Below are 22,470 nucleotides of genomic sequence, written 5' to 3'. Positions count from 1 at the left end.
TCCCACCGCCTCCCTCCTCGTGTGCCCCATCCATAAACTCATTCACTCCCCCCCACCCCCCCGCGGACAGCCCCCCAACTCCTGCCCCCACCCCCACCACCGCCGCCTCCCCATCCCCAACCTCCACCCCCGTCTCGTCCCATTCGCTCACGCGGCGCTGGGATTTTAATACCTCTGCAATCGCAAAATCCGACGTCGCACACCCAGCCCCACCCAAGGACCCCCATGCCCCCTCCTTCTCATTTCGCCCCTCCAACCCCTCCTCGCACTCATTGAGTCTGTCCCAGTCTCACTGCTGTCTCCATCCCTCACACTCTCGCATCCCCCTCTCAACCTCCTACCTTCATCTCCCTTCTCTCTCCGTCCATTCTTCTCGCCCCCCTCACTCTCATCGCTTCTCTCCCAATTCAACGTCCCTGTCAAGCTCACCCCCTAGTTGCTCTCTTGCCCCCCCCCGGCTGTTTCTCTCACTCCCCCCTCTCTAACTGCCCCCCCCTCTCTCTCCAGAGCCGTGGCTCCCCCCCCCCCTCCTCGCCCCCCCCCCCTCCTCTCATCGCTGCCGGTGCTACCGGTACCCTGCGCAGGCGACGCGTCTAACTTAGCCTGGCAGTAGCCGTGACGACCACGAGTGGGGAGAGGGAGAAGGGAAGGGGGCGGGGGAGGGGGCGGCTAGAGGGGGGAGGGGGCGGGGAGGGGAGGCGGTGGTGTTTGGAGGAAGGGGGAGAATGCGTCTGTCGTCGGGGTTGTGATTGTGGAAGGGATTCACGGGTTATTCTTTGCCCGGACAGATTGCGAGGTTATTAATAAAAGGGGGGGGTGAGTGGGGGTGGTGACACTCTAAGGGGAGGAGGGGTTGGGGGTGGGGAGGGAGGCTGATGTTAATGATGATCGTGATTTTGTGCAATGATGATTTTCGATGTTTCGCCATTGCCGTTGCTGCCGATGATGATGATGGTTAGTGAAGAAATCTAGAATTGATTATAAATAAAAATGTATAGATCGATGACGATTGGATTGTGATGGACTGTGGATGATTATGAAGATGGTGATATTGATGGTTACCATGATGATGGCCATAACATCGCATGCATGTCGAACTTCTTTCGCACCTTACGTAGCCAACCTGCTAACCTCATCATCGCTTATTGGTGGTTCAAGCTCTGGAGAGAGAGAGGGGGGGGGACAGAACCGGTTCTGATATCACTCGCCAATGATGTTGGCCGTGGTCTTGTGATCTGACTCAGGTCATTGCCACGGTGGCGAGATGTTAACTACCTGGACTGCTACACAGGAGGTCGTGGGTTCGATCCCGACCCCTGGTGCCTGTATATTTGGAGTTTGCGTGTCTCTCTCCCCGTGGTCGCGTGGATTTTTCTCCGGGTCCTTCGGTTTTTCCCTCCACATTTAGAATCGACATCACGCGTTTAGAGTATTTGGCTGCTATACATTTCCACACGTGATACGCCACTTTGTCGAGCGATCATTTGTGACCCGGTCGCTTCTGAAGAAGAGCTACGTAGCTCAGTGTGCCTTACCATGGTAAAATAAAAACACGTTTAAAGTAAAAACAAGTTTCATTTTAAAGTGTAAAGTTTCAAAATGGTTCGATATCACTCGCCACTGACGCAGGCCGTGGCCTTGTCATCTCACTCAGTTCGCCGGGTTTTCATCTCTCGCAGTGCGACAACCACTTCTGCCGCCACCGCTGCCACGTGCCTGCCACGGAGTTTTAATGAAGTCGCGCGCACGGTCCCTCTAATCACCCCCCCCCCCCCCCCCCCACTGCGGAGGTAGCTCTCCCCACCTGGGCTCCCATCGGGAGAGGAGGTAATGAATCTGGAGGGACCCCACGCGTGGTGAAGTGAAGGAGGAAGGACGCTTCGCTGAGTCCCAACCACAATCACCCCGGCCCCCAGACACGAAGACCCCAATTAGGGTCTCCAGATACAGATGTGACGAGACGACCAGGTCCGTCCTGTCGTCGCCTTAGCTACGTAATTATGTTTACACAAACACTTTTATTTCCACAACAAAGACAAAGATCCGCCGCGTAGCCTTTAACAGACTGTTGGGGCAAGTGCTGTGAGCGAGCACCTATGAAGGCCGGCACGGCACACGACGGGGTGGGTGGCCAGCACCACGCTCAGCCGCCTTTGTCTCCCTAGTGTCGATGTTTACGCACCGCACCAGATACTCAATTGAGGCTCAGTCGACCTAGGGGAAGCCGAGGACTGGTTCAGATAATCGTCACTGGTGTTGGCCGAGAGCGGGAATCAAAGTCGCGTCCCTGGGTTTGTAGCGCAGCGTAGCGCTAACCGCTACACTACTGCTCCCCCTAACAAACCAACACACGTATATTTATACGCATATATACAAAGACACACACACCATTGTACAATATATACTGCATTGCCCTCATACTCATTGGTTCTTTCGGTAAAGTCACGTGTGGCGATCGAAACGTCGTGATCTATTATCATTTTTCTACCTACGTGACTTTACCGAAGTATCTTCTTGGATCTTTCGGTAAAGTCACGTAGTAGGGAAGCAATAAAATAATAAAAATAAAACATAATAAAATAATTCTCACGACGTTTCGGCCACAACGCAAGCAGCCGTCCTCAGGTGAAGAACATGTCTGTCGATAAGACAGAGTCTAAATGACACGTCTTAGGCTTGGAGTGCCTATTTAAGCTGTGAGGGAGGAGGAAGAGAGCTTTGACAAAAGAATTTGCATTTGAAGAGGAATTTAGCATATTTATGGGAAATGCAGGAATGCGAATAGTGCTAATTGTGAAATGCGTGGGAGGTGGGCGGGGGGTTTTCAAAGTCATATTATGCCCATGCATTATGCAGGATTAGCAGCATAACCAAAGAGTATGGATTACTGCAGTCACGAAAGCTTCAAATCAAGATTGCATTGCCATCGTTTCTTAGTTAAAGGGTAAGGGCGCAGTCCTGCAACTGCTCGCTCTCACCACTGCTGGCGGAAGGGCCATCCACTGGAGGGATCTCCACCAGAGAGGCAAAGCGGCCGACTCTCTTCCACGGCGACCAGAGACGTCTTGGAAGCGGTGGCAGTACCCACACTTTACCCCACCACACGATCGACTCAATGTGGAGTAGCCCATGTGCTGGGTGGACACAGGCAGAGCGTTTGGAGACCGGGAAGGTGTTGGGTGGGGGTCGTCAGGCAGATAAAAAAAATCGTCCATTTTTACAGCTGCCGTTTTGGGAGATTGAATCAAAACGGCGACCTCTGGATTTTAAACTATTTTTAAAAAAAATTACCAGGTAAGGCCCACAGAGATATGTGGCTCTTTTGCAGAAGCGACCTGGCCGCGAAAGATAGCTCGACAAAGTGGCTTGTCGCGTGGAAATGTCTAGCAGTAGCCAAATCCTCTAAACGCACGTTGATTCTAAATGTGGAGGGAAAAAAAACGGAGGACGCGGAGATAAAACCACGCGACCACGGGGAGAGAGACGCAAACTCCAAATATACAGCAGGTGTCAGAGTCGGGATCGAACCCACGACCTCCTGCATACCAGGCGAGGCAGTTAACATCTCCTAGCCACAGTGGCGCTCAGATCCAGTGCCGCGAACCGATTCACCGCTGTGGCGGCTGCCTTCGTTTTTTCGTCAGAACCATTCCACACTTTCATCTTTATGGCGAAACATGTCGAGATGTGCGGCAAACCGGTGGTTTCCGGTACAAGAACAAAACCAATTTTAACAACATGAACTACAGAACTTGAACACGTACCCCCAGTAGCCCACCACCTCTGCCCCTCCCCCTCGGCCCCCCACTCTCTGTAGAGAGATCGAGGAGGCTGTAAGTTTGGCCGGGAGCCCGAATGCTCTTGGCGAGTTCGTTTCTCGAGTGGCGGCTTGGCCTGAATTCTCAGTGACCTTGTACAACCTGTGTATGGTGAGTAAATGTACGTGTATACCCAGATCCGTCCCTAGGGTACAGAATCGAGGCGACTGCCCCGGGCCCCGCGCGTTGGGGGGGCCCGCGCTTCGACATCACGTTGTCAGATGTAATACTGGGGGTCTCACCCAGTGTGATTTGCCCTGGGGCCCGCACTCCCCTATGGACAGTCCTGTGTGTACCCTATGTGCGTACCTTATGTTTGTACCCTATGTGTGTATGGTCACCGACAGCACTTGCTCCAACAATCTGTCAAGGCGACACTGGGGTCACACGGGGGATCTTTGTGTGTGGGGAGCGGTGAGTGTGGTGGTTAGCGCACTGCGCGACGAACCCGGCGACCCATTCCCGCTCACGCCCAATCTGAGTGACGAAAATCTGCACCGGTTCTGGGTCTCCCCTTCTCGAATACGGTGCCCACCTTTATAGGTGTTTGCTAACAGCACTTTCCCCAACAGTCTGTTAACGACTATACGGGGGATCTTTGTCTTTGTGTATAATGAATAACCAGAATATGTGTTTATACTGGAGGAATCCGATGACCTATGAGGCTCTTTGGAGTGCCAGGTGGCTCAGATTGTCGAGCGAGCGGCTCGCAATCTGAAGGTTGCGACTTCTAATCCTGGTTGTAGGTTGACTCAGCCAATCATCCCGCCGGGGTGATAAATCGAGAAGCGCTGATATGAGGGGCGTTATCAACAGTGTTTGTCCTATGGATGGTCTCTTGCCCGTCATAGGAATGCGGAATTTCTGACCGCGGGCTCAGGATTGTAAAGAGGAGATGAGCACCAATGCCTCGATGCTTGTTTGAGTAGGAAATCACTTTGACTATACGAGTGTTGGTGTGTGTTTATGAGTGTGTATGATGAGTGTGTATGATGAGTGTGCATAATGAGTGTGTATGATGAGTGTGTATGATGAGTGTGCATGATGAGTGTGCATGATGAGTGTGCATAATGAGTGTGTATGATGTGTGTGTATGATGAGTGTGTATGATGTGTGAGTGTGTATGATGAGTGTGTATGATGAGTGTGCATGATGAGTGTGCATGATGAGTGTGTATGATGAGTGTGTATGATGAGTGTGTGTGTGAGTGTGTATGATGAGAGTGTATGATGAGTGTGTATGATGTGTGTGTGTGTGAGGGTGTATGATGAGTGTGTATGATGAGTGTGCATGATGAGTGTGCACGATGAGAGTGTATGATGAGAGTGTATGATGAGTGTGTATGATGTGTGTGTGTGAGTGTGTATGATGAGTGTGTATGATGAGTGTGTATGATCAGTGTGTATGATGAGTGTGTATGATGAGTGTGCATGATGAGTGTGTATGATGAGTGTGCATGATGAGTGTGCACGATGAGAGTGTATGATGAGAGTGTATGATGAGGGTGTTCACGAGTGTGTATGATGTGTGTGTGAGTGTGTATGATCAGTGTATGAGTGTGTGTATGAGTGTGTATGATGAGTGTGTATGATCAGTATGTTTATGAGTGTGTATGATGTATGTGTGTGAGTGTGTATGATCAGTGTATGAGTGTGTGTATGAGTGTGTATGATGAGTGTGTATGATCAGTGTGTATGATGAGTGTGTATGATGCGTGTGTATGATGAGTGTGTATGATGAGTGTGTGTGTGAGTGTGTATGATGAGAGTGTATTATGAGTGTGTATGATGTGTGTGTGTAAGTGTGTATGATGAGTGTGTATGATGAGTGTGCATGATGAGTGTGCACGATGAGAGTGTATGATGAGAGTGTATGATGAGTGTGTATGATGTGTGTGTGTGAGTGTGTATGATGAGTGTGTATGATGAGTGTGTATGATCAGTGTGTATGATGAGTGTGTATGATGAGTGTGCATGATGAGTGTGTATGATGAGTGTGCATGATGAGTTTGCACGATGAGAGTGTATGATGAGAGTGTATGATGAGGGTGTTTATGAGTGTGTATGATGTGTGTGTGAGTGTGTATGATCAGTGTATGAGTGTGTGTATGAGTGTGTATGATGAGTGTGTATGATCAGTGTGTTTATGAGTGTGTATGATGTATGTGTGTGAGTGTGTATGATCAGTGTATGAGTGTGTGTATGAGTGTGTATGATGAGTGTGTATGATCAGTGTGTATGATCAGTGTGTATGATGAGTGTGTATGATGCGTGTGTATGATGAGTGTGTATGATGAGAGTGTATGATGAGTATGTATGATGAGTGTGGATGATGAGTGTGTGTGGGAGTGAGTGGTAGTGTAGCGGGTGCGGGGGGCTGGTAGCAGATCCACCTTCAATTTAATTACCACAAAACCACGTGAAAAATATCCAACTAAGCTAGTGTCGGAGGCCCCAAGGGGACAGACGTTCATTACGTTTCCTGGCCAATCCCCATTTGGCAGAGCCAGAAGGCTGAATCATTGCTCTCTGGGGCTCCTCCAGAAACAACTAAAGCCACGGCGGGTGGCCACGTCGAATGTTCGAAAACTCTATGCGGAGGAGAGGCTGACACCCCTCTGTCGGGAGCTGGACTGGTACCTCCTGGATCTCTGTGGTATTCAGGAGATCTGGTGGACCGGCTCTGGATCCTGCCACCATGAGGGGTGTACAGTCCTCTACTCGGGACAGGAGACTGCCGAACAACAGGGAGTGGCTCTTCTTCATAATGAAGGAGTGCATGGGAACATGGTCGTGAGGTGTGGGAAGCTGTAACCCCCAGGCTACTTTAGGCTTGTCTTCCCATAAACCAGAGGCGAGCAGTGGTGGTTGTGGTTATTTATGCTCCACCGAAAATGAACATCAGTGTAGGGATTGAGGTAAGGTCGATGAGTCAGATGACTTCTATGACCTCCTGTCACAGGTGCTAGCTAAACTGGCCCCTCCGGATAGAGTATTCCTGTTGGGTGACTTTAATGCCCAATTTGGTTATGATTATGGCACCTGGTCTGTAGTGATTGGAAGACATGGGCTAGATCAGCTCAATAACAACGGTAGGAGGCTGCTAGACTTTTATGCACGCTGGGTCCAAGCAAGAACATCTGCTGGACTACATAGTGATGGAACAGCAGATGCGGGCCCATGTCCTTGACACCAGGACCTACCGTGGAGCTGATCTGCCCACTGACCATCGGCTTGTCATCTGTAAGATGCGCCTGTCATTCTTCCACTCCGATGGTGGGTATACACCCAGGACCCCATTCAAACCCACAGTGGCCTGGTCTCAGTTAGCTGATGAAAGTTGCAAGCGAGAATGTCATCGCTTGCAGTTGGGGTTGGCATCGTCCCCCACTCCTCCTGATGCCGAGGGGAAATGGGCGAGATTTAAGACTGTGGCTCATGCAGCTGCAATGGCTGCGTTGGGTACACGATCCAGACCTCCCCAGAGACCCTGGCTGACAAAGGAGGTGTTCAGGCTGGCTGAGAAAAAGCGACAGGCCCACTCTCACCGTCTACAGCATCCCACTTTAGAGAATGAGGAGGCTTACTGCAGCCTTCGCTCGGAGGTTCGGAAAGCCGTGAGGTGCTGCAAGGATGGGTGGTGGTCGCGGGTTGCTGAGGAGATGGAGTAACTTGTAGTGCCACACCTATCATCATCATTAGGAGAAAGAAAGGTGATCCGATCTCCAACCTCCAGGAACTGGTTTGCTGATTTTTTACAGCATTTGTGTGAGGTCTTGGGGAGGGGAAATCCGTCAGTCTGAAAAACATCATGGGGCAAAGTGGGGGTGACCCTGCTGAGGCTGCGGTGCCTCAAATATTGAAAGAAGTAGTCACCCGCTGTGAGTGGCTGGCTGAGGTGCCATCTGTTGAGGAAGTACAAAAAGCGATCCAGAGTCTGAGCCCGTCAAAAGCACCGGGCAGAGATGCTCTCCCAAGCGAAATGCTGAGGGAGAGTGGTGTTTGTGCACAGACTGCCCTACATGACATCATAATAACAGTCTGGACCACTGAACAGGTTCTGCAGGATTGGAAGGATGCCATGGTGGCCCCCCTCTTTAAGAAGGGGGACCGCACAGACTGTAACAACTACAGGGGCATCTCCCTCCTCAGTGTGCCGGGAAAGGTCCTGGCAAGAATCATTCAACATCGCCTTGGCAGGCACGCTGAGGAGAGGCTTACGGAGCCCCAATGTGGTTTCAAGAAAGGGCGGTTCTGCACAGATGCCATATTTTCTGTCCGTTTGCTACAGCAGAGATGCAGGGAATTCCAACAGGACCTACATATTTGTTTAATTTACCTGGTCAAGGCCTATGATACCATCAGTAGGGCTGGGCTCTGGGTTGTTCTTTGTGCTTTCGGAGTCCCTGACTCTACTCACAATCATTAAGGACCTTCATGATGGTGAGCAGGCCCGGGTAAAACTACGTGGCCGGGAGTTGGAGCCATTCCCTGTTTACTTTTGGATGCGACAGGGATGTCCTCTGGCTCCCACATGATTTAACATCTATTTTGACCACGTAGTTCGTGAAGCCTTCAATGGTTGTACCGGAGGAATTTCCATCTGGTACAGATACAATGGGAGGCTAATTAATGCCCGGATGCGGTAAAAGGATGGCTCGCTATTGGTCAACCATGTTATGTATGCCAATGATCTGGTGATTGCTGCTCACTCAGAGGAGGAGTCGGAGGCGCTGCTGCTGAATCTGCCGCGTGCCACTAAGAGGTGAGTCTTATCATCAGCCCCACCTGCCTGGGTATTTTGCACCACCAGACACTCCACCCCCACAACTCCCAATTGGTGATGGGGCAGTTCTGGAGAGAGTGGAGAGTTTTCCATACCTGAGCAGTGTGCTCATGACCGGCTCCGGTATGACAGCAGAGGTCTCGCTCCGAATCAGCCGAGCAGCATTATCTTTTAATCGGCTACGTAACGCTGTGCGAAAACTACGTGGTCTGTCGCTCCACACAAATCTTAGGGTCTTCTCGGCCATGGTCATGCCCTCCATTCTCTATGCTTGCGAAACGTGGAACCCGATAATGGAACATTTTCGTCGGTTAGAAATATCTAGTCTGGCCTGCCTACGATCCATACTGGATTTAGCCAGGCTGTATTGTATGAGGAGCTCACAAATACTTGAAAGATCTGGAAAAAGTCCCATCGGTGAGCTCCTCCGGCAGGCAAGACTGCGTTGGCTGGGTCATGTAGCCCGCATGCCCAGCCACCGCATGCCTAAACAGATTTTGTTCGGCCGGATAGAGGGGGCTAAACGGGCGTGGTACGGTTTAGAGAAGAGATGGAGTGATGTGGACCAGGAGGACTTGGAGCTGAGTGGACTTGCCGATGACTGGTACCAGCTGTGTCAAGATCGGCTTCTATGGAGGAGGCTCGTGAAGGACGCTACTGGGCAGTTGGAGGCAGTCGCCCTCCAACAATAACGGAGGGCAGAGGAGAGACGCTCACAACAACGAGCAGAATACCAGGTGGCTGAAACACATCAAGTTGGCACAATAGGGGGCACAGGTGGTGCATCGGCCAGTCATCTCAGTCAGTCGACCCATGGCACCTGGGTCTGCCCTGTGACCTCCTGCCAGCGGGCGTTCGACACTTCACGTGGCTTTAACGTGCACATGGCCTGACACAAGCGTCGTGGTGACGTCACTGCCACTTAGTGGCGAATGGCGTTGTTGTTGTAAGCGGTTAGCGCGTCGCACTCCGAAACCGGCGAGCCGAGTTTGACTCCGCTCACGGCCAACACCAGTGAGGATTATCTGAACCGGTCCTGGGTCTCACCTAGGCAGACTCGGCCTCAAATGATTACCTGGTGCGATGTGTGTAAAAAACATAGCCACTAGGGAGGTGTTGGCCACCTACCCCCTTCAGAAGTGTCTCGCTAACAGCGCTTGCCCCAACAGTTTGTTAAGGCTACACGGATGATCTTTGTCTCTGTTATGATGTGTGTGTGTGAGGGGCGGGTGTTGTTGTGTGAAGTTGTCAGCTCCCTCCCTCCTCCCTTGCCTCGCCCATTCCTCCTCTCCACTGACCACGGTCGCCACTCACAGCCATCAGTCCGCCGCGCCAGCGTCAGGAATAGCTCAACTCGGGGAATCGTCGGGGGTATCAACGGGGACCTCATCGCACCCCCGCGTCTCCCCCCGAGTCCATTCCATGGGGGTTAAGGTGTGGGAGCGAGGAGAGGTTCGATGCCACCACCAGCTCCGACTGAGGTTTGAGCCCGCGGGTCGCCGCTGTCATCCAGCGGTGAGCGTGTGGCGGTGGATCGTGAGAGTGACCACGAGGTCAAGGTCGAGAGGTCGTCACGGCCAAAGTCGTTGGTGGCACCGCACCTCGCCATCGCTTCCTACCTGCTGCCAGATCCTGCGGCGGTTGCGAAGTCAACGGCCGACGTTCAAGGTCCGCTCTCGCAGTATCATCATCGTCGTCATCATCGTTATCATCATCATCATCGTCGTCGTCATCTCCCCCTTGGTCACAGACGTCCTCTGGGTGCCACTAACCTGCCCTACTCCACCCTGCACGCGTGTCCCAAACATCACCCCCCACCACCACCACCCTTCCTCCCATTTACACCTACAGCAAATGTCTGTGTTGCATTCTATTCTGAACGTCCACGTTGCTTACCCCATTACATCTGTCTATCATTATTGTATCAATCCTTTGCCTTTCCGTTAATTACCATCATTGGATATCGTCCCTTCTAGCGATGCGTTCTGCCCAAATCCCTTATAGATATATCTGCCCTGCTGCGTGTGTCATCCTATGATCCGTGTGCTCCCCCTTTCTGCCTATGGGTGTTGTAATTATTATTATAATTTACATTTCTAAGGCGTATTTTATCCGTAGATCCCAATGCGCGACAGTGTATGGAACAGGAAATAAACAGAACCTGAAAGGGGCGAGTTTTCAAGACGGCACTTAAATAGCTCTAACGGCTCTGATTGTCTTTTTAGCAGAGGCAAAGGGTTCCGAAGCTTGGGAGTTGCACTGGCAAAAAAGCCCGATCACCCCCGCAGGACATGAGCCTTGAATTCGAAGAAAACAATCCTGAGATCTCAGGGGACACCTCGTTTCACTATAAGAGATGAGCAAGTTCCTCTGCATTATTCCCGGCGCTGCGCCACCTCTCCACGTTACTTTGCGCACTTTCCATTCTGCGTGCTCCCAATGGCGGAGCCAGGATTTAAAGTTAGGGGGAGGCAACCCCTCCCGCAATGAAAAATTATAGAGGAGTTGTTAGTGAGTAAGGACTTGTCCCTTGCTTTTTATTCGACGCGTGTGCGGCGATGGCAAATCCATCGATTGAGGGTCGAATTCGAACCGCGTTGTGTGATCGGCATCGCGCTCGCTGAAGGTGAATGCCTTCAGGGAAGTCGTGTACTGTATACGCAACTGCGCACAATTCTGTGAGTCACTTATAACTGCTTTGCCGTTACTTATTGCCAATTATGGACTAAGACTATTGTCCTATCATCTCAGAGTCCCTGGCACGTAATAATATGCTACACAGTGGCAGTGGAGGTCGCAAAATGCCGATGTATTACTAATAAACCCAAATGATCCGATCGAAATTAGGAATTTCGATCGGATCATTGGGGGGACACGTGCCCCCCCCCCCCCTCCCCACTGGCTCCGCCAGTGCGTGCTCCCCTTGCCTCTGCCACTGTGCCCAATCCACGCGTCACAACCTGCCAATGTTGCACCGACCGGGCTCGTTCCTCTTGGTCGCATCGTATTCACGTGTGTGTGTGTGTATGTTGAACTTCTTGCGCACTGTCTGTCGCCAATCGTTCTCGTCAGAGGTGCACCGCGGTTCGCTGTCTCTCCGTTCTCTTCCGTGCGTGCGCGTGACGATGGCAGCGGCAAGATGCTCAGGAGTTCGATGCCAATGTTGAGGTCTGCTGCTCGCCACAACGAGAGGGCTTCGAGAGTGAGTTTGTGTCGTTTTGCTGTTCCTCCTCCTCCGTTGAACGAGCGCAGACTACAGCGGTTTAGGACAGAGGTCGCAACCGGGTACCCGATACCCGTACACTACCCGATACCCGGCCGTTTGCGACCCTGGTGCGGCCGGGTACGGGTACGGGTGGGCCGTGAGTCACTGGTGAGTCACCGTTTGTCACTCATTTCCCAACGTCTTGTCTCTTCTCACAATTCAAGTTCCTAGAATCAACCCACCCGCGCCTGCAACATGGCTTCATCCCAGAGGTCGCAATCGGGTACCCGATACCCGTACCCTACCCGATAACCGGCCGGGTACGGGTAGCCGGGTATCGGGTAGGGTACGGGTATCCGTTTTCGACCCTGGTGCGGCCGGGTACGGGTACGGGTAAGGAATCAAAACCCGTTTGCGACCTCTGGTTTAGGATATCGTCCATAGTTTCGTCTACAGCGGTACACTCCACTGCTCCTGACACGGTCATCTGGCATGGCCACCTGAATGTGAGATTGTAGTTGTTGCTCTGCGTCTACATCAGCCGGACGGAAGAAGAAGTTGGGTTTACATGGCCATAATCGCACTACTCTGGCTCGTCTTTAATGTATGTCTGTGGATCTATATGGGGAGCGGTAGTGTAGCGGTTAGCACGTTGCGCTACGAACCCGGCGACCCCAGTTCGATTCCCGCTCACGGCCAACACCGGTGACGATTATCTGAACCGGTCCTGGGCCTCCCCTCGGTCGAATCAGCCTCAAATGAGTACCTGATGTGGTGTGTAAACATCACCACTAGGGAGACAAAGGCGGTCGGGCGTGGTGCTGGCCTCCCACCCTTTCGTGTACCGTGGTGGCCTTCATAGGTGCTCGCGAACAGCACTTGCCCCTACAGTCTGTTAAGGCTATATGGGGGATCTTTGTCTTATATGTACGTGTATCTCTGTGTATCTCTGTGTATCTCTGTGTGTCTCTGGCTGTATCTCGATGAGTCTCTATGGGTTTAATATACGGTCCGTAGTTTGGGCTGCATGGCCACAAGCGCACTCCTGTGGCTCAGGTCTTTAACTTCCCATTCATGAAGGTGATGTGCGCCTGTTGGTGATGTTCTTAATGCGGTTGATGGTTCCACCGGTATCTTCGAGGAGGAGGAATGTCAAAGCCCACGAGGTCTGTGAAGATGTTTGGCTCTCAAATGAGGAGGTGTTTATTGTGGACGTCCGCCTTTTTCCACTCTTTTCACCAGCAGCAGCGTTCCTCCGGATTTGCCTTTCATCATCAAGTTCAGCTGTTTTTACTTGGACAAATAACAATGTAACGTCCTTCTGTCATACTACTGCCGGATGTAGATCATGGGGAGGGTGGGGGGGGGGGGGTTATTGACCATACTTCACCACGCTGGCCAATGCCGATTTGTGGCAGTGTTTGGAGGGAGGGAGGAGACGGGGGCAGAACCGGTACAGACGCCTTGGTTGATCCGTACGGATGATGCGATGTGGATGTTACGCCCATGTGATGTAGTAAGGAGCTGGGTCGATTGTTACATCTCACTGGACCTCACGAGAGGTGATGGCGGATTCGAGGGGCCTTCATCCAGCAGTGGACTGACCATTCCTGCTGATAATCCCCTATTAAATTAAGCCGTGGGAATTATCGAGCCCCACATGTTATGCTTAAGTGCCCCCCGCTCCACTTCCTCGTGGAGTTTTGAGCTCTCCGCTCGCTCCACTCTCCTCACCACTTACCCTGCACCACCCGGATGTGAAGTGAGCAAGGAGGAGATGGGGGAGGGGGGAGGGTGTGAAGTCTTTAAAGAGAAGTGCCTCTGAGCTTTTGTTGTAATAATTCAATTATTGACTCGTTCGAGTGCGCGCGGTGCAGAGAGCGAATATAAGAATGGGATGTTATCTGTGTCGCCGTGTCTCTATGACTATATGCGCCCATGCCCCGTGTCTCTGTGACTCTTTGCGCCCATGTCCTCGTGTCTCTATGTCTCGTGTTTCCGTGTGCCCAGGACTCCACGTGCAAACCTCTCTGCGTCTCTGCCTCCACGTCTTTCCCCCGTAATCATCTTGCTCCCACCTCCTTATCTTCTGCTTGCTCCTCTTTCTTACCCTCCCTCCCATTGCTCCCCTCCTCCCCCCTAACCTTTGCCTCCTCGCCCCACCTCAACCTTGCTCCCTCCTAGCTCGCTCCCCATCACTGCCCTCTTCCCTCGTCTGGACCCCTTCCATTCTGCTCCCCCTCCACGCTATACCTAAGATCCACTACTGCACCCCGCCCACCTTCCCTCGGCCCTGCCTTCACCTAGCTGCCCCTCAATTCCCTTGCCCCCTTTTGCCCCGATAGGCCCCCCTGCATCACCCAGATGTGCTGCCGCTCCTCGGGGAAACTGGCCAGCGTCGCCGTCTCGACCCCGTTCACCGCGTCCCTGTGTCCCCTTGCCCCCGTCCCACCTCCATCTGCTTACTCCCTCTCCTACCCCCTTGGGACCCCTGACCCTCCGCCACGACCCCCAGATGCGCTGCCGCTGCTCGTGGCAGCTGGCGCGCGCCGCCGTCTCGGCGCTGTTCGCCGCCTCTCTCCTCGTCTCCATCACGGCCGCGTACGCCGCGGGATTCCGCCTCGCCTCCTCCGAGCGCTGCCACCTCTCGTTCGGCCTCTACGGCGCCGCGCTGATGCTGCACCTCGTGGCGCAGTCCGTGTGCGCCACGCTGGGGCACCGCGAGATGAGGCACCTCGCCCGGGTGCCGCCCGCGCAAAGGGGCAGCGTGGCCCTCTGCATAGCGGCCTTCCAGGTCAGGGTTCACGATCGCGGTCTGGGTCTTCACTTTGTTGTCCTTCAACCCGCACCTCCGATGAGCACGGTCGGCTATGTACGATGCGAAAGAAGTTCAATATAATACATTGCCTCACACAGAGATCCATAGACTCCCACGGAGACACATAGACTCACACAGAGAGCCAAAGACTCACACAGAGACCCAGACACGCACAGATATCCATAGACTCACACAGAGACCCATACATTGCCTCACACAGAGATCCATAGACCCACACAGAGATGCATAGACTTACACAGGGACCCATAGACTCACACAGAGAGCCATACATAGACTCACACAGAGAGCCATAGATGCATCTACATGCGGCTCGCTATCATCGCTCACTTCCTTCTGGCCACGGGTTGATGTCTGTCGAGCAGCCGGAACGTCGCTCGGGCTTTGCTTAGAGTAGGAATTATTGGCGTAAGGCACTACCACTAGAGTAAAAGGTACGTCTCTTCATAACCCTATTTTGCCGTACCCTACGTTGCGTGTAATTCTATAAAGAGGTTTATAACAAAATTAGGCGAGATGAATGTGGCTGGGTGCCGGAATGATTCCCGGAACAGCGTTCCAGAGTGTTCAGGCTGATATTGAGCCCGGCTCACAATCGCCTGAAGTTATCAGGATCAGAATCTTTAGTTAGACTGAAGGATAGCCAATACATATATATACAAAAACAAAGATCCCCCGTATAGCCTTCACAGACTCTTGGGGCAAGTGCTGTTAGCGAGCTCCCATGAAGGCCGGCACGGCACATGAGCGGGTGGGTGGCCAGCACCACGCCCGACCGCCTTTGTTTCCCTAGTGGCGATATTCACACACTGCACCAAGTACTCATTTGAGGCTGAGTCGACCTAGGGTAAGCCCAGGACCGGTTCAGATATTTGTCACTGGTGTTGGCCATGAGTAGCAATGGAACTTGGTCGGCCGGGTTCGTAGCACAGCGCACTTACCGCTACACTACCGCTCCCCATAGTATATATATGCAGTGTACACACACACACACATCAAACAGTTGCTGAGCACACGGGGCCCAAAGGCCCAACACGTCAAGCGGCCTACAACAAACAGCACTATCTGGCTACTCACCTCCTCGTGTGCAGAGCTGGCCTTCATCGGTGCTCGCTAACAGCACTTGCCCCAACAGTCTGTTAAAGCTATACGGGGGATCTTTGTCTTTGGGGGCTAGAGTGCCCCCCCCCCCCCTACGCCTCGTGCACGCGGATTTTCTCCGGGTTTCCTCCCATGTGCATAAACAAACAAACGAATAATTAATCGGGCGAACACATCGTGCAATCAACATAAACACGGCGATACAGAAAGGGACCCTCCTGATGAACGTCTCCCACCAACTCGGTGTGGCGCTGTCCCGGCTAAAAAAAAAAATCAGTGACGAGTAAATTAAACACCGCGGTGGCTAGGAGATGTTAATGACCTCGCCTGGTGTGCAGGAGGCATGGGTTCGATCACGACCCTGACGCAAGCCGTAATTTTGAAGTTTGCGTCTCTCTCTCCCCGTGCTCGCGATGAGTCCTCCGGCTTTTCCCTCCACATTTAGAATCAATGTGCGTCTAGAGCATTTGCCTTCTACTCTACATTTCCACGTGAAGATATGCCACTTTGTTGGGCTATCATTTGTGATGGTCAGGTCGCATCTGAAAAAAGGGCTCTATAGCTCAGGGGGTCTTACCTGGTAAAAAAACAAAAAATATATATTCTTAGGTTTTTCGGTTTCGGTTAAGTCACGAAAGCTTCAAATCTAAAAAATATATAGTTTATAGTTACAAAAAAATTCGATTATTGAATGCGAATCCGTCCCGTGGCGTCGTCGCCGCTGCCGCCGCAGGAGGACCCCTACTACCTGCGGGAGTGTCTCCTGTCGGCGCGCCGCATCGCCTACCCGGACCTGCGCGTGCTCATGGTGGTGGACGGAAGCGCCGACGAGGACCAGTACATGGGGGACATCTTCGGCGAGGTGATGGGGGGCCCCGCCGACTCGCGGTGCCGCTGGGAGGAGAACTTCCACTCGGGGGCCCAGGACTCGGACGGCGAGTCCCGGGTGCGCGACGTCGTAAGGGCGCACCGCTACGCGTGCGTCATGCAGCGATGGGGAGGCAAGAGGGAGGCCATGTACACGGCCTTCCGCGTGCTCGCAGAGTCCGTGGACTACATACAGGTGAATTCCCGCGGGGAGATTGTACGGGGTAGAGGGAGGGATGGAGCAGGGGTCGGGGCACGGGGTGGTGAGGGGGGCACGTGGAGGGAGAGAGGGTGCAGCAGACGGTGAGAGCGAAGGATGAAGAGTAGCACGGGAAGGGATCACGGGGAGGAGAGGGGGTAGAGATTCGGGCGGTACGGGTAAGGCAGAATGGCAGGGGTGGGATAGGCAGAGCGGGGTGGATCGGATGTGGGGAGAATGCGAGGGGCTTGAGAGGTCGGGGAAAGGGAGATGCAGGGGGTCATTGGATCACAGGGAGGAGTGTGCGTGAATAAATAGCTTCATAACTCATCGGATTCCTCCAGTCTCAATAAAAATTCTGATTCTGAAACACGTGGGAATCGCGGGGAGGGGTTTGATGTCGCAAAGGGAGGAGGAGGCGAAGGGAGAGTGCGGAGGGAGTCGGACAACGCGCCCCGCCCCCGCCCAGGTGAGCAGCGTCACGTGTGCGCGCGCATCTCAGGTGTGCGACTCGGACACCGTGCTGGACCCCGCGTGCACCCACGAGCTCGCGAGGGTGCTGGAGGCGGACCCCTGTGTCGGCGGGGTCGGCGGGGACGTGCAGGTGAGAGAGGGGAGGAGACGTGCAGGTGAGGGTGGGGAGGGGACGTGCAGGTGAACGGTGGGGAGGTGAAGGGGGGGGTGAGGTGCGAGGGGGGTGGGGGAGGAGTGGAATTGTGGGTGACGCTGCCGTGAAAAACACTGACGACGCCAGAGTTGGTGTTGTGGCCGTGGGGCATGGTAATGGGCGTGATATCTGCTAGCAAGGAAGGATGGGATTATGGTTCGGGATAAAGATCGGGTTATTATTCGTGTGGGTGTACACTTATTTCTCAGAAGAGTGGTGCGTTGTTACACTACAGTCCCATCTTGGTAAATTATTCCTCACATTTGCTGCACATGGGTACCAGCGATGGTCCAAGAGTCATTTGGTCGCCCGTCTGTAGCCGCCCATATCCAAGTCCCTCCGTCTGCCTGCTTGTTTACCTGTCCTGCCTGTATGTCTGCCTCTTCGTCTGCCCGTCTGCTTGTTTATCCATCTGTCTACCTCCCTCCATCCCTCCATGCCCGACCGCTCGCCCGTCTATCCATCCGCGCGCCCCCCCCCCCCCCCTGGCTCCCAGATTCTCAACCGGTACGCGTCGCTGCTCGCCTTCCTGAGCAGCGTGCGCTACTGGGTGGCCTTCAACGTGGAGCGCGCCTGCCAGTCCTACTTCGGCTGCGTGCAGTGCATCAGCGGCCCCCTGGGCCTCTACCGCAGCTCGCTCGTTCGTGAGATCCTCGAGGCCTGGTACGGGCAGCGCTTCCTCGGCTCGCCATGCAGCTTCGGCGACGACCGCCACCTCACGAACTGCGTGCTCGGCCTGGGCTTCTCCACCAAGTACACGGCGCGCGCGCGCTGCCTGACCGAGACCCCCGCGGGCTACCTGCGCTGGCTCAACCAGCAGACACGCTGGAGCAAGTCCTACTTCAGGGAGTGGCTCTACAGCGCCACGTGCTTCCACAAGCACCACCTGTGGATGACCTACGAGGCGGTCGTCACGGGCTTCTTCCCCTTCTTCCTGGCCGCCACGGTGGTGCAGCTCTTCTACCGCGGCAGCGCGTGGGCCATCCTGACCTTCCTGCTCATCGTGCAGGTGGTGGCGCTGTTCAAGGCCGGTGTCGCGTGCGCCCTGCGCGGCCGCGTCGTCATGATCTTCATGTCGCTCTACTCGCTCCTCTACATGAGCAGCCTCCTGCCGGTCAAGATCTGCGCCTTGGCCACCGTCAGCAGCGCCGGTTGGGGCACCTCGGGCAGGCGGACGATGGTCACCAACCTCGCCGGGCTCGTGCCCGTGCTCGTCTGGGCCGCCGTGCTGGCCGGCGGCGTGGTTCGCACCGGTGAACAAGGAGACGGCCTCGCCTCCGGCCCCGTCGGAGCGGTCATTGGTGTGGGCCGGCGCGGCGCTGTACGCGAGCTTCTGGGTCGTGCTCATGGCCCTGTACCTGGGGCTCGTGGCCAGGTGGTGCTGTCGAGGGAGATGGAGGCAGCACCTGTACGAGGTGCAACCGGACGTTTGATTGGATGGAAATTAATTCTAGAGATGGAGGAGGTCATAAGATGACTGCCACGTGGCCTCGTTTGGACGGAGCAGTCGCGGTTCCAGCAGTGGATGGAGCATGGCTGATGAGATGATAATAACTGCCAGAGGTCCTGGTTGGCCGGGACCAGTCCTGGTTGTTTTTCAGAGACGCTGCTCCGTTAACATTTTGTGAAAATCATGGAGCGGTGGCACAGTTGTTCAGCACCCCACAGTGTGAACGCCATCGCAGGTGACCTGAGAGTGGCATATGAGATCTGATTCGGGCCTGGTACAACTCCTTCCACCAACCCGCATTGACCAGCATGGTGAAGTATGGTCAATCAACCCCCCATGACCGACACGGCGTGATGCGCTCCGTGGGAGGAGGCCTTCATCCAGCAGTGGTTTGACAAGGGGATTGTAATTACCACACGCATGCACAGTATTTATAAACACGGTACATGAATGTTTTACAGATGTAATGAAAGGATATCGTCGCACATTAATAAAGCATTTTTGTTGAATAAAGATATTTGTACACCAAATTAGAGGTGTTCGCTTTATGCCTGCACACACCTGGAGTGTGGCTGTTGTAGCATTTGTATAGTTGACGTGCTTAGTATTCGTATGTATGCTGAACTTCTTTCGCACCGTACGTAGTAGCCAACCGTGCACATCCACGGTGTGGTTCTTTCAGTTGACGCTGCGTGGACTGAATACCCGTGAGTGTAAGACTCGTATTTATCGATTAGAATATATTGTACGATCCTGCCAGGCCACTAGAGGACGCTAAATCTACGGTAATATTCTAGACAACCACAACTTTTTTTTTTACCCTGTGGCACCCCACGTAAAGGAGAGCGAGAGCCAAGGACGTGATGCATGGAAAAGGGAAGAGAGAAGAATAGAAAATAAAACTAAAACTATGTTTTATTCTACCAGGTAAGGCCCACTGCGCTATGTAGCTCTTTTTCAGAAGCGACCTGGCCACAAATGATAGCTCAACGAAGTGGCTTATCATGTGGAAATGTATAGCAGCCAAATACTCGAAACGCATATTTATAAATGTGGAGGGGAAAAACCGGAGGACCCAATGAACAATCCACACGACCAGGGGTAGAAGATGCAAACTACAAATATATACAGGCGTCATGGTCGGGATCGAACCCACGACCTCCGTCCATACCAGACAAGGGAGTGAACATCTCGTCACCGCGGCGCCCTAAATACGAGGAAAAGGATGGAAAAAGAGCAGAAAACTGGGAGCAAAGGAGTCAGGAGAGGTGATGATCGGGAGAAAGAGGCGGTGGCGCTAATGCACGGAGGAGCAGCGTCTGTTTTGACAGTGAGCGGGGAGAGGTTCAAGCTGGGAGAACACAAGTCATGTGGTTTATAGGAGGCTTGAGCCGATTTCGATATCGAGGTTGTCCATACAACTTTCAGTAGACATGAACTACAGGAAATGAAGACACAAGTTTGAAGGGATGCACACTGAGATAATAACCGAGTATTATGGGAGTAATTTTTGAAGGCGGACCGAGTGCAAAATTACGAAAGATGCGGATGAGAACCAGGTTGCAGTGGGTTTTTGGATAACTTCATTTGAAAGTTAAAATACGACTCGTAATCATGTATCCAGGAAGGCCACACAGACTCCTTTTTAGGAGGATCCTGCTACATTGGCGTTTTTTAGTAAGGTGCTCTCAGACAATTTAAGAGTCGTTTATACACGGGGAGGAAACCAGAGCACCCGGAGAGACCCCACCCACACATGCGAGGGGACAATGCTCTATCCCCGCACCGATAGAAACACCTACTATAATCACCCAGGAATGTCTGTCCTTAACGCTCGTGACGTCGCTCCACATCGACCAGCCCACCCTCATAAATATTCATGAGCAGGTGACGTCCTCCACATGGACACCCCCCCACCCCTCATTAATAATCATGCGCAAGTGACGTCACTCCACATCGAACAGCCCCCCTCATGAATAATCATGAGCATGTGACGTCACTCCACATCGTACAGCCCCCCTCATTAACAATCATTATAAGGTGACGTCATCCAAATGGACACCCTATCATTAATAATTAGCGGCTGACGTCACTCCACATGGGGGGGGGGGGCGAGGCGCCTCCTCCCCCCTCCTCGGCATCAACTCACAACCCTCGCTACAAAGGCAGAACCCTCACGTCACGCGACCTCCGTAACGCTGTTGAGACATCAAAGTAAAAAGGACGTCGTGATGAACAAGGGATTATAACCCTGAAATGAAATAAGTCTGTGTCACCGCGCCCTTACAAATTTCACACGAATGGATGCAATGGATATCACGTTGCGGTCTGCTTTTCGCTTGCAGGTTTCAGATTTACTGCAATACACCCGTCCTTGGATAGGCAAAAGGCGAGTAGATGGAGATGAGTTTACACTTTTCTATACTGTACTGCCTTCTAGCGAGTCGGAGTATACGGTACCTCTTCAACGCCAACAGGAAGGGAGTTTCACAACATTTGTGTGGTGATCTGTCGGGGTCGCTGGCCCCCGAGATCCCTCCCTCGATAATGCTAACGGCCGGGCTAACATCGTCACTCGCCCCCCCGCTGCTAGGCGAACTGCTGCTGGGTTCCTCACCCATGGGGTGTGAGCCGTCGCTCGAGGATTCCCCCCCAGCGCGGGTCCGCGTAGTAGGCATGGTTAGCTACCAAGTGGTATTATGCCCCCCTTTACGCTACCACAATACCTCCCTTTCCTAATCGCGCACCTGCAACCCACATGGAGCGAACGTACGCACACCCACACACGCAGCTCCGTGCACTCCAACTCAACCCTGACTACTCACGTTATGATCGCGCACCTGTATCATACACGGAGTGAACACACGCGCACACACGCAGCTCCACACGCGACACCCACTCTCGCGCCGCTCTGCGCAGCGCTCCCCCAAGGCGAGCCGCAGCACTACACGCGTTCACACCGCTCACGAGATCACACGAGGCCACGATTCGCTATTAATGATTTATTATCTGCTACCTGGTAATTAATGTTAAATCAGTGAGTCGACGAGGCTGGCCTATTCCACTAAACCTGTACCTATTCCCTATTTATCGGTTATGACCCTACTTCACCTCCTTACTCACTGCTGGGTGCCCACGGCGGTTTGCTGCTCCCTGTGTTAACAGCGTACCTCGATGCATCGCACGGACGTCCGGGTCGCTGGCTGGAGCCGCGTCTGGTCCTCTGGCGCTGGAGTAAGAGAGCGATTTCCCCTTTGCGCCCCCTATTTATCCTCCCTACATCAAAGGGATGCGGCTCTGAGTTTTTCCTTAACAATTGGCTCGCGCCCCCTAGCACACGCACGGCGGTTCCAGGCGCTTTTGATATGCTAATCAATGTGCGGCGTGCGCGGCATAAATCCTAATTAATCCCTTACCCTCCCTAACAATGGTACCTGCGCGCTCAAGCGTAATTATCCCAACCCTCCGTGACTATGCGCAAGAGCCCCTGCGGTCCCGCTATTCATGCTGTCCCGTCCCTCCCCTGCTTGCCCCGTCGACAC

General features: G+C 53.4%; 1 protein-coding gene across 1 annotated transcript; it reads left to right on the top strand.

Moving 5' to 3' along the window:
* Nucleotides 1-9,907: 9,907 nt before the first annotated feature.
* Nucleotides 9,908-19,364, top strand: LOC133340255 (hyaluronan synthase 3-like). The gene is given in 6 exon segments (XM_061548307.1): nucleotides 9,908-10,271; nucleotides 14,324-14,602; nucleotides 16,479-16,808; nucleotides 17,314-17,415; nucleotides 17,975-18,730; nucleotides 18,732-19,364. Coding segments are annotated over 6 exon segments (1,893 nt in total). The 5' UTR covers nucleotides 9,908-10,025; the 3' UTR covers nucleotides 18,912-19,364.
* The last annotated feature ends 3,106 nt before the right edge of the window (nucleotides 19,365-22,470 follow it).

Source organism: Lethenteron reissneri, chromosome 9, assembly GCF_015708825.2.
Source record: "Lethenteron reissneri isolate LAM-NWPU_2019-01 chromosome 9, ASM1570882v1, whole genome shotgun sequence".
In the NCBI taxonomy this organism is placed as follows: Eukaryota; Metazoa; Chordata; class Hyperoartia; order Petromyzontiformes; family Petromyzontidae; genus Lethenteron; species Lethenteron reissneri.
Note: the sequence above shows the minus strand (reverse complement) of the source record. Positions and strands in the feature narration are given on the sequence as shown.